The 16,057-nt window shown below is 41.8% G+C and overlaps 1 protein-coding gene across 10 annotated transcripts in view; it reads right to left on the reverse strand.

Annotated features, from left to right (window-relative positions):
• Nucleotides 1-16,057, reverse strand: part of FGGY (FGGY carbohydrate kinase domain containing) — a 149,432-nt gene that overhangs the window by 67,517 nt on the left and 65,858 nt on the right. For all 10 annotated transcript variants that reach the window (XM_027698977.1, XM_027698980.1, XM_027698983.1 and 7 more), the window contains one exon: nt 14,330-14,433. In XM_027698977.1, the coding sequence (XP_027554778.1) occupies nt 14,330-14,433 (104 nt within the window). The remainder of the gene's footprint in view (nt 1-14,329; nt 14,434-16,057) is intronic.

A 16,057-nucleotide genomic window follows, 5' to 3' on the forward strand; every position in this document is an offset into this window, starting at 1 on the left:
GGGGAAGGGGAAGGAGAAGGATGACTTGACTAAACATACTCCTCACTAAGGAAGATCACCACATACTCAAACATTTAGAGCTTTAAAACTAATCCACCAGCAGAAATATAAGGCAGTGTTTGGGTGTTTCCCCTTTCACCCAGAGGATACTAGATCTTAAAACAGTTAAAACACATCAATTAAAATGTTGTTTAAAACTGATAACAACAACAACAAAAAAAATCAAACTTAGCAAAAAGACACCCCTGTTTTACTCAGCTGTATTTTAAAAATGTAACAGATCAGACTCTCGCCAAGAGCAGTGAATGCAAGAAGAGGTCACAGGCTGCACTTGTATGAGTGGGTGCTGTGGGGCTGAACTAACTCACTGTTCTCCTTAAACAGAGCACAGACCCCCCCCTACACCTCTGCATGGAGGCCCATATTCTGACAGCAGCCAGGTCCAGCCTCTTCATCTCAGCTGCCTGTGGGTATTTTATGCTTTTTTTCAATGTGCTGCATCAATTTTCAGCCCAAGGTATGTTTGGTATTAGGACGTCTCAGGGTACAGCCACATGAATAAATTATTATGGGCAAAACTAGGAGGACAGTTGCCCAGCAAAACCACCTCTACTCATCATCCTTCTGTGGTGTCTCATGTGACAGATCCCAGGGACCTCGCACATTCCACAGGAAACCAGGGCCAGGAGTGCTGCTCCGAGCTGCTGACACCATGCAAATACACACTATAGATTACTCAGTTAATTTCTTCATCTGCCTCTGCTCTTATTACTTGATCATACAACAGGATTTTAAAATTCTACTTTTACTTTTTTTTTCTAATACTGACCTTATGAAGGAAGCTTGCAGTGGTATCAGCTTCAAACATTAACCAGCAAAGCTGGACAATGGATACGTGTTTTAAATAGAACAATCTTTTTCACTTTATAAAATCCTGCCATTTTCCCTAGGGGAAAATAGAGTGCAAGACTGGTACCTACCTCTCCTACTGTAAACTTTTGACTTCCTCCCTTTGCACTCAAAACTTCAAATTCTAGAGCAGAAAATAAAAACAGGAAAAAAATTAAATTATACTGGAAGCAAAATGCTCTTCATTTTTTTGCCTTACTATTATCTGTTTTAAAACTGAGATGTTAATAAAATATCATTTCTCTGCCAAAAAAAATGTATTTTTATAGATTTCCTTTTCAGCCAGGAAAAGATTTTAGCAAAATGAGAGACAGACAGAGAGAAGAAAACTTCAGGCATGATTAAACAAATAGGGTGAGTATATATTTTATTTTCATTATATTTTGCCTACCTCATCAAGGCATAGAAACTCAACGATAAGAAACTCTTTGGCTCACAGCATTTAGGGCAGCATTAAACCTTCCCAATTAACTTTCTCCTCATAAGGAGAGATCAAAGAGTGAGTGCTCTAGTTCAAAAATGGTGCTGAAATCCAAACCATGTACAACAGTAGCCACCAAACTCCCACAAGGCTGCCAGCAATGTCCTTGTACCTCCTTCTCATCAAATCCTCTCCCAGCTGTACACAGAGACCTGTCTCTCCAGGTATTTTTTCATAAAAGACAGCTACAACCTGTATTCTCATTATCTCTCCCCTTGCCACAAGGAAAGAGTTGTGAGGAGGATTAGAGATATCACAAACATGCGATCCATGACCTACTGTTTGAAAGCAGATGATGCACCCTGGAGTAAAGGTGCAAAGAAGGGTTGTAGGTGATGCACCTCTCAGCCACCTCACCTTATCTTTACCCAGGAGCACTCTGGCCACAGAGGCTGAGAGGGCCACATCTGAACAACGTGTTCCTCAAGTCCTGCTCCAGTTCTTTTCTGAAATTTGGCTGCTGTGTGCAAAAGATGAAAGCTGTAATGGGACATGAGCGGTTGGAAGTTGGCCACTTAAAGCACAAGGTATATCAGGAATATTAAATAACCACCCTACTAGGGCACTTTGAGGTGAACAATCAAAAAGGGGAATTATAAAAGTCAATATTGTGGAATAGACACAAACTTCTCAACCTTCTACAACATCTTTTGCCAGTGATCTCCTGACCATGAGTGATGACTTGATTGAACCCCTGTGGGCAGTAGACTCTCAGGTTTCCATTTCATGTGGGTATAATCCACCCATGAGGCATCAAAAAACCCTGAGTCATATCTATGAATCAGGGTCACGAACCTCACACGTGATGGAAGAGAACAGCAGCCTGGGGTGAGGGAGCTCTACCATCTTGGAAAGCTGGATCCTGAGACTCCTGTCATAAAGAGGCAAGCCCTGAGCACTGTTGAGGTAGAACTGAAACCAATGAACAAAAAGTGTGAGCAGTAAGATTGATCCTTTGAATTGAGCAACAGGGAAAAAGACCACGGTGGTAGAAAAATACCCTGGGCTGAGGAGGCTGCCTGGGGTCCAACAGATGATCTAAAAATTATAATAAATTAAAAGGTGTCAGGGATAGGCTTACTTGTTTTCTTTGTAGAAAAATGATGCTGTTTGTTTTGCAGAATGGAGGGTTTTACGAGGCACTGTCAGATGGCTGAGACACTGAACCAAAGAACAGGGAACCGTCCCCAGGGAGCGGCTGGAGCAAGTGGGTCAAACAGGTTCTGAACTGGTAGAGGGAGAGGCCAGGAGGGTCTAGAGAGCGGTGTCAGATTAGTCAGAGACATTTATAGGATAGGTCTCCAGGAGGTCACAATGGGAGCAGAGAGAAGTCTAAGCATAGCATCTGCCTCTGGAACTCTCCCTGGATTTGCTGTCCCCGGACACAGAAAAGAACAATGCTGGTGTCCTCAACAGAAAATCTGCACTCCTGTTAAGTTTGTGTTCCTTGTATATGAGTTTAACCTCCTGTGTTTGTTCCAGGAAGCAAATTTGGAACTAAGCCTGGGACAACGTGTGTGTTTCAGCTCTGGAAGAAGTTAAATAAGAATGAATTCTGGGGTAATTATTCCAGACTCATTCAGTGTCCACCATTTCCATCTGTCTAAATAAGAGATGCAAAAATTTCCAATGTCTTATCAGGGACCCTGACTGAATGCTCAGCCTTGAAACAAAACCCTTACACTCAATGAATTTTGACTGTTCCAAGCTTGAATGTTCCCATACATTTACTTCTGCTTTTTATCAGAATCCATTAGCACTAAGCATATTTATGTTTCAGCTTGGGAAAGTACACAACAGACACACAGTAGCAGATCGTCCTTTTCTTTGTATTCCCAAAGGTCAAGGTTTCTTATATAACTTGGTAAAAAAAGACCTTTTAATCTGTTAAGTTGTTTTCAAGATCCAAACCAGGAAAAAAGCACCCACATTTGTGACGGATTCAGATGCTTTTTGCTAAGCACTTAAGCACCAGCAGTCCTGCATTGATTTATTTTATTGTTTTATTTAGTGAAATGTCTGGATACAGATATACAGGATAACCTTTTTTTTTTTCTCATATTTACTGTGTCGCCTTCCTTGAAATGGGCACTACAAGTGTTTTGATAAATGGACTGAGAGGTTGTCTGGTTACACCACGGCTTCTACTTGTGTCCTTACTGAGATGCTGCTGTGTCCCCTTCTCCAGCAGTGCTGCTCCATGACTCACAGCAGTTCCTTTTGTGCCTCTCAGAACAATAGCTCACAGGGGATACAGGGCCTCAAATGAGCTACAATTTACACCAACCATTTATTTTTACTCCAATGATAGATACTAACTGTCACAAAATGCCAGTTTATGTGAAGATTATAAATCTTCCAGCCCAGACAACTAACTGCAGGCCATTTTAAATATGTGCTTTATAACACTACAGTTTGGCTGCTATGGTAAATTAAATCCCTTAAAGCTGATCACAATAAGAACTAACTCTCCTCAAGTTTAAAAAATAAACTCAAACCCCAAAGATCCATGAAGCACACTAACCTGTTAACGGTGGGCAGGAACAGGTGGCTTAGGGAAGATCATAGGAATACAGTAAACATACAATAATTCTTCCTCAAAATGTCCTCCCAGCCTCCAGTGAGATGAAGTTCAAGCAAATTTCTGTTCTTACTTTCAACCAACCAAGTCTTCAAAAGTGACTGAGATTGCAAACAAACCCCATTTTCATGAACATTAGCTACATCTCAGTAAAAAGCTCAATTTTTGCATCAGAAAATGAATTTACTATTATGACAACTTGCAGATCAATGTAAGTCTTACATGAACACTGGAATTTTTTAAGTGTCTCAGAATTATTCCTTTAGCTCACAACCCTTTAACTTCAGTTCTGGTTCCTAAAAAACACACCTTGGGTACTACTTGCAGCACTATCCCGTTTTAGGAGACCAGGGAGACTTCATCCCAGCCTGGAAGGTTGGGAACTGTGCTCATGGAACAGCTGTGTCACAAATACAAAAAAACCCTCCTGCTCCAAATGATATTTAGGAAAACCCCACCAAGACCCCCATCTGAACTGTGCAGTCCAAGGAAAGCCCAGCCCTTTCTTCTGGAAAAGGACAGTGGGACACGCTGGGCCAGCACAGTATAGGGGGTCTCCAGAAGAGCTTTCCAGCACTGACCTTTTCCCAAAAAGCTGATGAACTGTAGGAAGATACAAGCTGTGGGAAAGAAATCACAGAGGTGGCATTTAAACAGGAAATTCGAGGGGGGGTTGCATATAGGTATTATCCCTAAACTTATTATTTTGGCGGGGAGAATTATTCTTCCAAACCTGCAGTTCTTACCTCACTCAGTGGGAAATATTAAGGAAAACCAAACGCTTTTCAAATGAGGTCTGGTGTATTTATCTACTTTGGATGCCCTTCCCACGTACCTTAAGGACTTTCTTATTTATTTATCACATAATACAGTTCATTTTAGAGATTTATTTTCCTTTTTCACCATTAGCTAAGTGTGCCTTCTATATCAGTGAAGGCCACTATCAACAATAGTATCACCTCCAGGTTCAATAAATCTTCTGCAGTATCCCTGAGCTTGGAAGCAGATTTACATTGTACGGGATATGTGTTCACACACTATTTTAAACATATTTTTAAACATTTGAATAACTAAATGGGTAAATCCTGAGAACCTTACCCGGTGTTTATTCAGCCCTTACTTACTGAGACAAACTCCCAAGGACAGAGTAAACAGTGAGAGGAGACCTCAGGCCTTCACCCACAGCTATAAACAATGAACTCAGCACAAACTGTGATTCCCAGCTGACACTGGGAGAGAAGCAGCACTTAATGCTTCTCCCCATTTTGCTTCCAGAATGATTATATGAGGAGAGATTTAGTTTCTCCCTAATAAAATGTGGCCCATCCAAGATCTTCCCCCATGCACAGCTGGACAGCAACAAGAAACTTAGATGAAGAACTAGTGATTCAGGAGACGATGAATACAATTGGAAATGGAGGGGGAAAAAAGGTGTCAGTGGGAGGCATAAAGCCCAAATACTGAAGAAATTTGCCTGACTGGGGGAACTGGTGCTGTTAAGAAGAGTAAATACCATTGCATCTATACCCCCTTGGACCATGAAGCCCTTAATACCCAGCAGTCTCATAGCCCCCCTTCCATTAGAAAATGCCTGTGTGCTCATATTGCAAGTGGAAAGGAAATAATCTGACAGACTCATACAGCAAACCAGCTCACTGAACAATATCTGGGATTTTGACCTAAATTTTCACACTCCTCATTGCAAATATGGATAATCCAAAAAATTTAAATCTAACAGAAAATTCTTGGGTTTTATACAATTACTGTATTCCCTTGAAAATTCCATTCAGTTGCCCAGAAGAAACCTAACAAATGACCAAGAAATCCCTTGTCATATACCCTATTTCATTCATATTTTAGTTATTATTTTACAGTTATTGTAAGAAAAGGAGCACATATTGGTTCCTTTTTGTTCACCATGAGAACAACAGAGAGCAAGCAGGCTGTTCAATAAATTCATGCCTACTCCAAAATCCAAGATAGACAAAGAATCTGGAAGGGTCATTCATTATACATATCTATGCTTGTGATCTGAGAAAAATCTATCCAACTCTCCTTGGAACAGAACACTCCAGGAAGACACTTGGTTTGCTCAAGATTTTGGGCTTCAGGCTAATACATCCTTCTGGGTCTAGAGAGGGATCAGATTTGGTTATCTGCAGCCTTGATGAGAGTGTTGTACCTGTCAGATCTGATACCATCACTTTGAAGAATAGAGAAAAGCAAAACCAAAAATCTTCTGTTACAATGAAAGGCCACCGCTGCTGCTGGACTTTCCTGAACAAAAATGGGAATATTGATATATTGACAACAAATCAAAATTTAGTTGGTTTGTCCTGTCCCCTACAATGGAATTATGCTGTTATGTGAACATTAATGAAGGAAGACAAATTTGTAACTTCCACAGAACCACATAATCCAGAATACAACTCCTTCCTACAACAGAAGCAGCAAAATCCCCCAAACACTATTAAAATATTCAGCTGTTACAGCCAGGATATAAAGGTACAAGGTGTCAGACTCAAGGGGTAGATCTGGAAACAGGTAACCTTCAATACCACACTGCTTTAAGCAGAGAGGCCCAAATTAGGCAGCCCAGAACTTCCAGCAGCCAGACCAGATAAATCTTAGTAGTGTCAACATAAGTATGTGAAAAGCTCAGTCCCCCTTTCTCAGTCTTTCTAAGGCAAAACACGGGGAAGGGAGTGAGGAACAGGAGAAGAGCCCTGTTAACAGTCCTGGAAAAAGCCCAACATAAGGCTTTATATCCATTGTGTTTGTATCAAAAACAACAGAAAATTCAAGAAGGCAGAAAACAGATCTCTGGTTTCCACATTGTTTATCATATAGTGCAATATACTCTTGTCTGTGGTGTGCAAAATGCTGTCACTTCAGAACACAAAGGAAATACACACATACAAGCCAACATTTCCAGCTGTCATACACTCCCAAGGCACTGGATAGGGCAGTTTGTAAAAGGAGCAATTAAAGGAATGATAATTAAAATCATACTTAACTATGAAGTGCCTCAGTCTACCATCTAACAAAACCGGAAAAACATTCCTACTGTCTTACCCCTTCACTGTTGCAAAAAACCCCAAGACCACCAAAGAGAAGACACTGCAGAAAGAATCAAAAAAACATGGAATTGTGGAATGATTTGGGTTGCAAGGGAGATTTAAGCTCATCTCCACCCCCTGCCATGGGCAGGGACACCTTCCACTATCCCAGGTTGCTCCAAGCCCTGTCCACCCTGGCCACACTTCCAGGGATGGGGCAGCCACAACTTCTCTGGGTAAGTATTCTAAAGCCTCAGTATCCTAAATCTGACACCCTAATCCATGGCTCTGTGTCACATGGGGCAGTTTGCAGGTAACCACAGCGTGTTGGAATTTTCAAAGCTTTTTCACTGATGCCAGTGAGACGTCTCTGGAAAATCAGCCTTCATGGAGTCTCCAAGCAGAGTATTTTCCAAAGCATTCCCTCTGTCCACATCTATCCTTTGAGTCTTTGAACTCAAATGATCTGTTCACAAGAGGGGAGTTGGATGCACAGTTTTCTGGGAACGTTACTAAGCTTTATCTAGTAGAGTACAGTAGAGATTAAATTACTTTTACATACATTGCCCTGCACAGGTTGATTACCAGGAGAGCACTGGGGTGCAAATCTTTGATGTCTCTGAACAGGCACACACTAAATAGGAATGTCCCATTCTCCCTGTCACCAAGACATACCTGAGCTTTGAATTATGTCAGGCCAGGAACAAAGGAATCTTGCTCATAACAAAAACTTTTAATAACTCGCTGAGAAAGCCTCCCTTTCATCTCTGCCAAGCTTTAGGAAAGGCTGGGAGGCAAGCAGAAATAAACATTGTACAGACTCACCACTGCTGGCTCTAATGTAAACTCTCCAACTTCCTATTTACATTTCAAGATCTTAAGCTTTGTGGTTTACTAGTTCTGCAAGTAAGTGCTTTGGGTTTTGGAGGCTGCCTGCACATGATCTCCCACCACTACTGAAGTCTTCCTAGCTTTTATTAATATAATAAGGAGGTCAGAAAAGCAACAATCTTTTATATGCCCTGCTAGCAAAAATATTTTACTTCTTGCCTTTTAAAAACAAAACAAAGCAAGCAAAGCATACAAGGGCAAATTAATGCCAGCAAAGGGGATATTACAGTTGTGTTTGTTTCTTTTTGAAACTGAGGATGCAAGAATATGGAACGAGACAGTTTCATTAAAAAAAGGGTGTGGAGGAGTTCTGTGAGGGACAAGAAGGTGGCAATTTTATGGATATATAACCCTTCTAAGGCCATGAGCTGAAAAGGCATCTAAATAGGCTCTGTGACCTTTTCTTCATAAGGCTAAATTTGTGTACAGTAAGAACCTGCAACAAGAGTCGTGAAGTCAATGTGGTTTTCATTTCATGCAGCCGTCCCTCAATGTAAAACGTCTTCATTAGCTGGGAACTCAGCACTGTGACTGCTGCCAAATGCAATACAGAAGAGAGCAGGACTCAACTGAACGAGGGCAGAGTGAGGGAGAGGTTCCTGAGACAGTCATTTCTCCCATTCGAAAGACACTGGCTCTGTGACTCACGTGCAGAACAGGCCTTACAGAACACAAGAATATTAAAAAATCAAGAGGGCAGGCACTTATCAATTTCCTAAAGCTCGCACAGATCATTTCACAAACATGCCCAGGCTACCCCAGCTTCACTAGGTTTGCTTTTGTTTTTATTTTTTCCCTCCCGCATTCCTCCCCATCCTCCCTGCCCGTCTGACCCTCCCAAACCCAGCCTCTTTCCCCTGGTCAGGAGAAGGACAAATTGCTGCCTCTGCTAAGCCCTGGGTCACAGCCAGTTGGCACCAGGATGTGCTGCCCTGGGCTGCTGGTCCTGTCCCCCCGGAGACTGCACGTTCCGTGTGAGGGATGCGTGTCCTGCAAGAGGGAGGCGTGCGAGGCTGGAGTGCTCCGACCCGCTCTCCAAACACGCACTGCCCGGTGCCATCCCACTGGATCAAACGGAGCTGGCAAAGCAACTACCAGCCCACTTAGCCCCTGCAAGCTTTCCTCTCATCACAGATGATTTCCAGCAGCTGAGGAGTCCCTGTGCAGTGATTACTCAAAGTCTGCTGCTTTAACAACGTGGCATGTTCTGAAGAGGAGACTCTCGTATCAGAGCCAAAATACACTGAATGCACTTGCTGGTCTGGCTCCCACCGAGATTAGAGATCAGGCTCTGAGAACACTTTGAGCCAGCATGTCTCTGCAGTCTCCTCTCCAGGATGTACTGCAAAGGACACGTACTGTGCATGCTTTGGGGGTGGAAACGTGCTTTACACTCTATTTGTGTGAACAAAGCTGGCAGCTCGGGCGGATATTGTGGAGCAAAGAAGCTCTATTGTGTTTGCCAGTCATCACGAGAATCAAATGAACAAATTTAGAATAAGCAAAATGGGCTGAAGTTCCTTTAGCAAAAAGCCCTCAAAGGCTGGTCAGGCTTAGTGAAAGAGAGTATGGGATATTCTTCCTGAAATTATAAATAGTAAACACTTGAGCAGCAAAATGATCTGCCCATTTTGCTCTTTGTGTAGTTGCTCTGTCTTTCAGAACATACAGTAAATCTAAAAAGATAGAAGATAAATTACTTGTCCCTCTCCAATTTAAAAAATGACTAAATTATACACTTCAAACCACATATACAATATCACCTGGGGAAAATAAACTGTGCACCAAGCCAGGTGAGTCCATTCCCAATGCCAAGAGCTACAGAAGGAACAAAAACAGATGCAAAAGAGACTACATCTAAACTTGAAAAGGTTCCCTGATAATCCCCAAAAAGAAGTGTTGAGAGCTGATAAAGAAGGAATGACTGAAGAACACAGACCACATCCCCAGATGAAGACAGAAAAAAATGTCAGACTTTGGATAGGAAGGAACACAAACCTTCTGTATTTGGGACTCAAAATACTATCAAATTCAGAGACACTTCCCCCAACTCAGTAAGCTGAAAATAGGCCAGACAATGTTCCCATTGAAAGATGCTCCTGCTAATTCCTTCAGCTGTGAATCACAAAAGGTTTTAGAGTAAGAACAACAAATATTTTCATGATGCTACAACTGTTGCGGGACAAGTACAAAGCAGAACACTGATCTCTAACCGAGATTCATCACAAAATAGAAACAAAAGAGAAGATGGGGTGCTGCAAAAGAAGATCCCAGTTTTCTCTTCTTCGATATGTCTGGATCCTGCAGCTCTGTGTGCACATTCTCCTTGTCCCGCATGAAGGTCCTGGTCTGGGTTGGAAGGGACCGTTAAGGGGCCATCTCGTTCCACTGCCTGCCATGGGCAGGGACACCTTCCACTAGCCCAAGTTGCTCCAAGCCCTGTCCAGCCTGGCCTTGGACACTTCCAGGGGTGGGGTAGCCACAGCTTCTCTGGGCAACCTGTGCCAGGGCCTCACCACTGTCACTGTAAAAAATTTCTTCTTAGATCTAGTCTAAATCAACCCTCTTTTGGTTTAAAACCTGACAGAAGCAGCAGTACTGCCAGATTACTTGCTGCAAGGAATACTGGAAAATTTCTGTGTCCAAGTCCCCTGTCACACTGCTTGTCCCTGTTACCTTTCAGCTTTTGCTAACTTGCATCTGAGAGTTAACTCAATTCTTGGTGGTCTCACACATCTGCAAAAGGGCAAACACGCCTGCGTTCAGGGCTGGGATATGGGAATACAGACACCTGAGCCTGAAATCCTCTTGATCACATCAAGGTTTCAGAAGAAAAAAAAAATTTGAAACATTTAAAACATCCCATAAAACCCTAGGACGCTGGCAGTAAGGCAGGCTTTTAGGGAAACCAATTACCTTATTCCCAGAAGTTAGGGCATGTCTCTTAGACCCTTGCAAACTATGAGTTAGGAGTGACATGTGAGCTCCTATTTCAGGGCCTTGAACCTGCTGCTATTTTGCTGGGAAAAACTACTCACACATTTTGTGCAGTCGCCATGGCTACACAGGGAAAGGCTAAAAAGTTCCAAAGCTAAGTGTGGGTGCTGGAGCCCCGAGACCCCGTCTGCAAAGCACGATGGAAGCAGGCCACTCGGAAAAGTCATCTGTGAGTGTCCATCACTGGAATGGAATACCCATGGATCAGACCCACAGGGATGAATCCCAGCCCCAAACCAAGGGACAATCCTTCACAAGCGCAAGGAGAGCTTTTTTGCCATTCCACATGCAAATTCTGTCCATGACTTTTGTTAGGGCAAGGGAGGCAGCAGAGAATCATGTAAAATGAATAACTGTCCAAAAATATTCAGAAGACCATCTTTTCATTTCTTTTTCCTCAGGGATAATGGATGAGCCCTGAGGTGGCAGTGACTTTGAGCAACTAACAACTCAGACCTGGACTGGGATCAATAACCTAATTACAACATGCATTTTGCTGCTTTCATGAGCTATTCAAGTATCTCAAAGAAACACAAAATTCTTCGTGTGTGTGTGTGATTACCCCAAACTGTCAGTGGTTAGTTCCAAAAGCGTATCCTCACTTAAAAATGGTAGTTGTACCACAAATTAAACTATTATAGCCATGAGTAAAATTAGGTTCCACATTTGTACTTTCTAAAATATCAAAGGTATGGTTAGTAAAGTCTTTTGTTTAAGATCTCTAGAGTCCTGGAGGTAATGAAAACTGGGTCAAGGAGTAGTTTCTCTCAAAGTTTAAAGTAAATGCTGTGTTCAAGCAATACCTGCTCCTGTGACTCATGGAGTATTTGGTGTAGAGAATGGCACTACTGTAGCAACACACACACACCAACAGTAGTACCACTGCCCTCACCAAAAAAGGAGGAAGGGGGGAAAAAGAAAGGCATAGCAGATGATTTTGAACAGTTTCCTGTTACGGTCCCTCGAAAGAAATCCAGCCGTACTTTCTCCCTGCTTTCTGTTCGCTGAATTTCTCCTGACAGTTGGCTCCTTCGTTTGCCAGAACCACAACAAAGGACGGCCTTGAGTTTCCACACAGGCCATTTTCTCCCTCTCTCCTCTCTGATCATCTCACAAAGGTATTATTGTTGCTGGTTCACTGGGGCTCAGTGCACCTGAAGCACATCAAAGGCACTTTTTAGTGCCCGCCTGACCACACAGGTCTCTCTCCCACTGCATTAAATTAAACTCGATGATTAATCTCTGTAGCCCTGAGGGTCCCCTGGTGCACACAGAGAGAGAAAATATATATTTCTATCAAAACACAAGTATAATATACTTTCATTTTATAGCCCTAATTAAAAAAAGGAACAGCTAATTTCAGCCAAATGCAGCTGCATATAGGTCTCATTAAAACACAAATACAACTGCTCTGTGTGCTGTACATTCACTTCATGCAGCCTGTGCAGGTAATAGATAAAAGAACAGTAAACCAAAGTCCTTTCACAGATTGAATCCAGAGAAGTTTAGAACTTACTTATTGTCTGCTGGCTACAGATTGTTATACCTCTGTGCAGATGAGTGAAGGAAGGCAGTTAAGGAAATGATTATAAAATGCTGAGTAGTTACATTTAAATAAAGATCCACTTAAATCTAGCCAAAAAATGCACAAGCATCTATTCCCGAGTTTGCATTGAAGTGATTAAGAGCCTTAAAAGGTTCTACCTTGTGCAGTCTGTGTTTGACTTCGGGGTTGCTTTAATGACAGAACACTGACATGGACTTTCTCAAGTCCCTTTTGTTCTATTAGCATATTTAATGGAGCCACATCTCTCATGGTTGTGGAGTATGCACACAAAAAGTGTTGTGAAAGTGTCAATGCTGATGTGCCATGCTCTAGTCTGGGAAGCAAAATAATCTATACTTGTGAACTGGGTCTAGTTAGAACTTACTAATATACAAATATTAAAAATTAATAAATAACCACATACATGTGCTCCTACAGGGCTGGTTGTACTAAAGGAATAAGCTGGAGCCAGGTGGCCCATTGCCAGCTACTCAAGGCTGCCCTTAGACCTTTGGGGGAAACTGTCTGCGAGCTCCTCAGCTCATTTCAGTCCAGTATTATGTCTCTATTAACTCAACTCATTTTAACAATTTAAACTAACTCAGCTAAATGAAACAGGTTAGAAAGAGTTCACTCAAACAGCTTCTACTGAAAGGGCAGAAACCTCCAGCAAAAAAACTGGAAATAATGAAAGTAGTGGCAGGCTCAAAGGGTGACTCCTTCCCCCAGGGCCAGTACCTGCAGGTGCCCCACCTGCCCTGTGACAGACACAGAGGTACCAGTGGAATTTTTCAGAGACAGAGCAAGTCAAAAGTGATGGAGTTTGAGGTTTGAAACTTTTGTTTAGGAAGGACCCCAAATATATTCCAGTTTGCCTACAGGATTTAAGCTCTTGTTCAATGCTCTGCTTCACAATAGTGGGATTATTCACGTCTTTAAATTCAATCATGTGCTAAAATGCTTTGCAGAACGACAATCCATGTGACAAGATCACCATTTATTCATGCTCAAGATCACCATGGATTCACACTGTCACTACAGAGACAACTTAACTTACTGTTAAGCCTGATGTTTTATTATCAGCCTCCTTTCTTTTTCTCTCCTGCCGCTTTCTCCATGAAGCATGTTAGTCCTCTCTAACACCTCTAGCACTCCCCGTGCCATTTGCTCCTTTTGGAAAAATCCAAGTTATAATCAGTCTAAATTTAATACCAAAATGGGTTTTAAATAAAAAATGTGGCAGAAAAGGGTACTTATCTAAATGGAATGCTCTCAGACTCATACATTTTAAAACCGTATAAATTTCAAAAGCAGACACTAAATTTTAATTGCAATCTCAGAGAAAGCTTTTGTATTAATTCACAGAGAAAAATTAGCAACGTGAAAATTGCTTATTGGGGGTTTTCTTTCTTTTTAGTCATGATAAGTATCATAATTCTATACATCATGGCAATTTTCAGAGGAAGAAGGATTTATATTGATTCAGGGAAGAGGTGGGGGAGAAGGGCTCTGACTGAAGACGTGCACTCCTTCTCCAAAGCCACTATTCTGCAACACATTAGTGACAGGCCTGTCACAGATAACTCAGGCTCAGAGTCTTTGGCTCAGATTTCAGGCTGCTCTTTAAGCCACTCTGGCATCGTGGTTTTTACTTTCCATGTCATTTTTCAGTATTGATTTCTACTACTATTAAAGTTCTTGCCTAATAGCAAATGCGCGGTAATTTATAATTAATATCTGAAGGAAAAGATAGAGTTACCAGAAAAAATTCAAGGGAAAGGAACTGGGTGAGAAGGACAAAGGTCACTTTTCCCTTCAAAAACATAAGTTAGTATATTCTGTACAAATTAGGACACACAACCTACCCCCATGTGGCACGAAGATGTTCCACAGATCATTGCAACTCGGGATGTAATCGGCTGGTTCTCACATGGCAGGTTATGTCCTTTCACATCTGCTCCAATTACTCCTATTAAAATAAAATTAAAATTCTCTTTTAAAGAAGAAGAAGCCACCCCTCACCAAACAGAGCTCTTCTGCACACAAATGATTGCTAAAGAATCTGACACAACTGCCACAAATCAAGAAAGTCTACTTAGTCAATAAAGAAAATTATTTTATCCATCAGATTCAAATTTTTATTCCAAATACAAGGACACAAGATGATTTCTTCTATGTTCATGTTTATCATCATGATTTTTCAGTGTTATTTTGCCTATAACCTGACTATATTCTCTTAGATAGCACACTGACATGGAGAGTAAAGAGTGCCCTGCTGTAATGGCAGGCTGCAGATGTGTTTATTTGTTCACAGTTTATCATGCACATCCCAGATGATGTGTTTTGTCAGGGGATGAGTTGGAGAAAGGGGTAACTTGGCAGGAGACTGGGAGGCTGCCAGCTTTGTTGTCTTCACTGCTGCTGCTCTTCTGTCCGTGTCAGAACCATCTAAAGGGAGATTATTCCTTCCCTTAGAGGAACTGAGCTTGGCTCTGAGGAGCCTCTGCATGCAGGACAGGACAGGACAGAGGACAAACTCAGCAACACTCAGGCTGCAGCAGAAAATATACCCAGGAGATGCCAGAGAGGTGCCAGGCAAACCTACGGCCAAGCCTCAGAACACATCACATCCTGCTTGATTCACTCCATGGGAGGTTACAGTGGGAATCCTGCCCTCTCCTCCTCCTCTCCCAGGCTGCATTCTTGCACCACGTTGTGCTGCACCCAGAAAAATGCAACAGCCCAACAAGTAACATTCTCTTAGTTGTCTTTTTTCCTCTTGAATATCACTTTTCAAACAGCAAACTGGTCACCAGACTGCTCATTGCATCTGCATCTGCATCTGTAATGCTCAGTCTGGATACCAGTTTGCCAATCCTGCCAAAAAAAACCCTTTCCCCTCACATTAGAAGGATCATGAAAGCACTTGCTGGACACTGTGAAGGATGCCAAGTGCTGTGGCTGGTTCATATCCTACATTTCATTAACACCTTCTTGTTTAGGCCACCACTGCAACATTTTGTTGGGGTTTGTCTTACTTTGAGTGCCATGATTATCCTGGTATTATCATGGTTGGAAATCATCTAAATAATCAGAAAATTAAGGGGCTAAAATTTTACAGTCTTCAATAATCATAGGAATCATAATCTGTCCTTATGCCCCTTTATCCTTTAATTATGTGGTAGCACAGCTGTCATGCAGACAGTCAGGAACAAGAGAAAGCTAAAAGTAAGGCTTCTACCTCATATGCTTTATTTTTCACTGCTCCAACATGACATGTATGAGTTCATATTAGGAATTTTGGATAGAGTTGTCTACAAGGCAATTTCCTGTACTAAGCAATACTGTATTAGAATTTCTAAAGGAGCTAAAAATATTGTTCACACTTGAGAGGGACCAAATCTATGAAACTGAATTGTTAACACATGTCATAAATGCATTTTCATAAACAATACAAAATTAAGGACTCCATGTTTAGATATTTTTTAATCACTAAGAAAATATACATTCTGCAAAACAGGCATTCTGGGCCTTTTTGGAGTTTTTCAGGGTGGTTTTACTAGTGTTTAGAGTTGCAAGAGTCTTCCTATTCA

The sequence above is a fragment of the Neopelma chrysocephalum genome, unplaced genomic scaffold (assembly GCF_003984885.1).
Source record: "Neopelma chrysocephalum unplaced genomic scaffold, ASM398488v2 Primary Assembly neopelma1_135, whole genome shotgun sequence".
Lineage (NCBI taxonomy): Eukaryota > Metazoa > Chordata > Aves > Passeriformes > Pipridae > Neopelma > Neopelma chrysocephalum.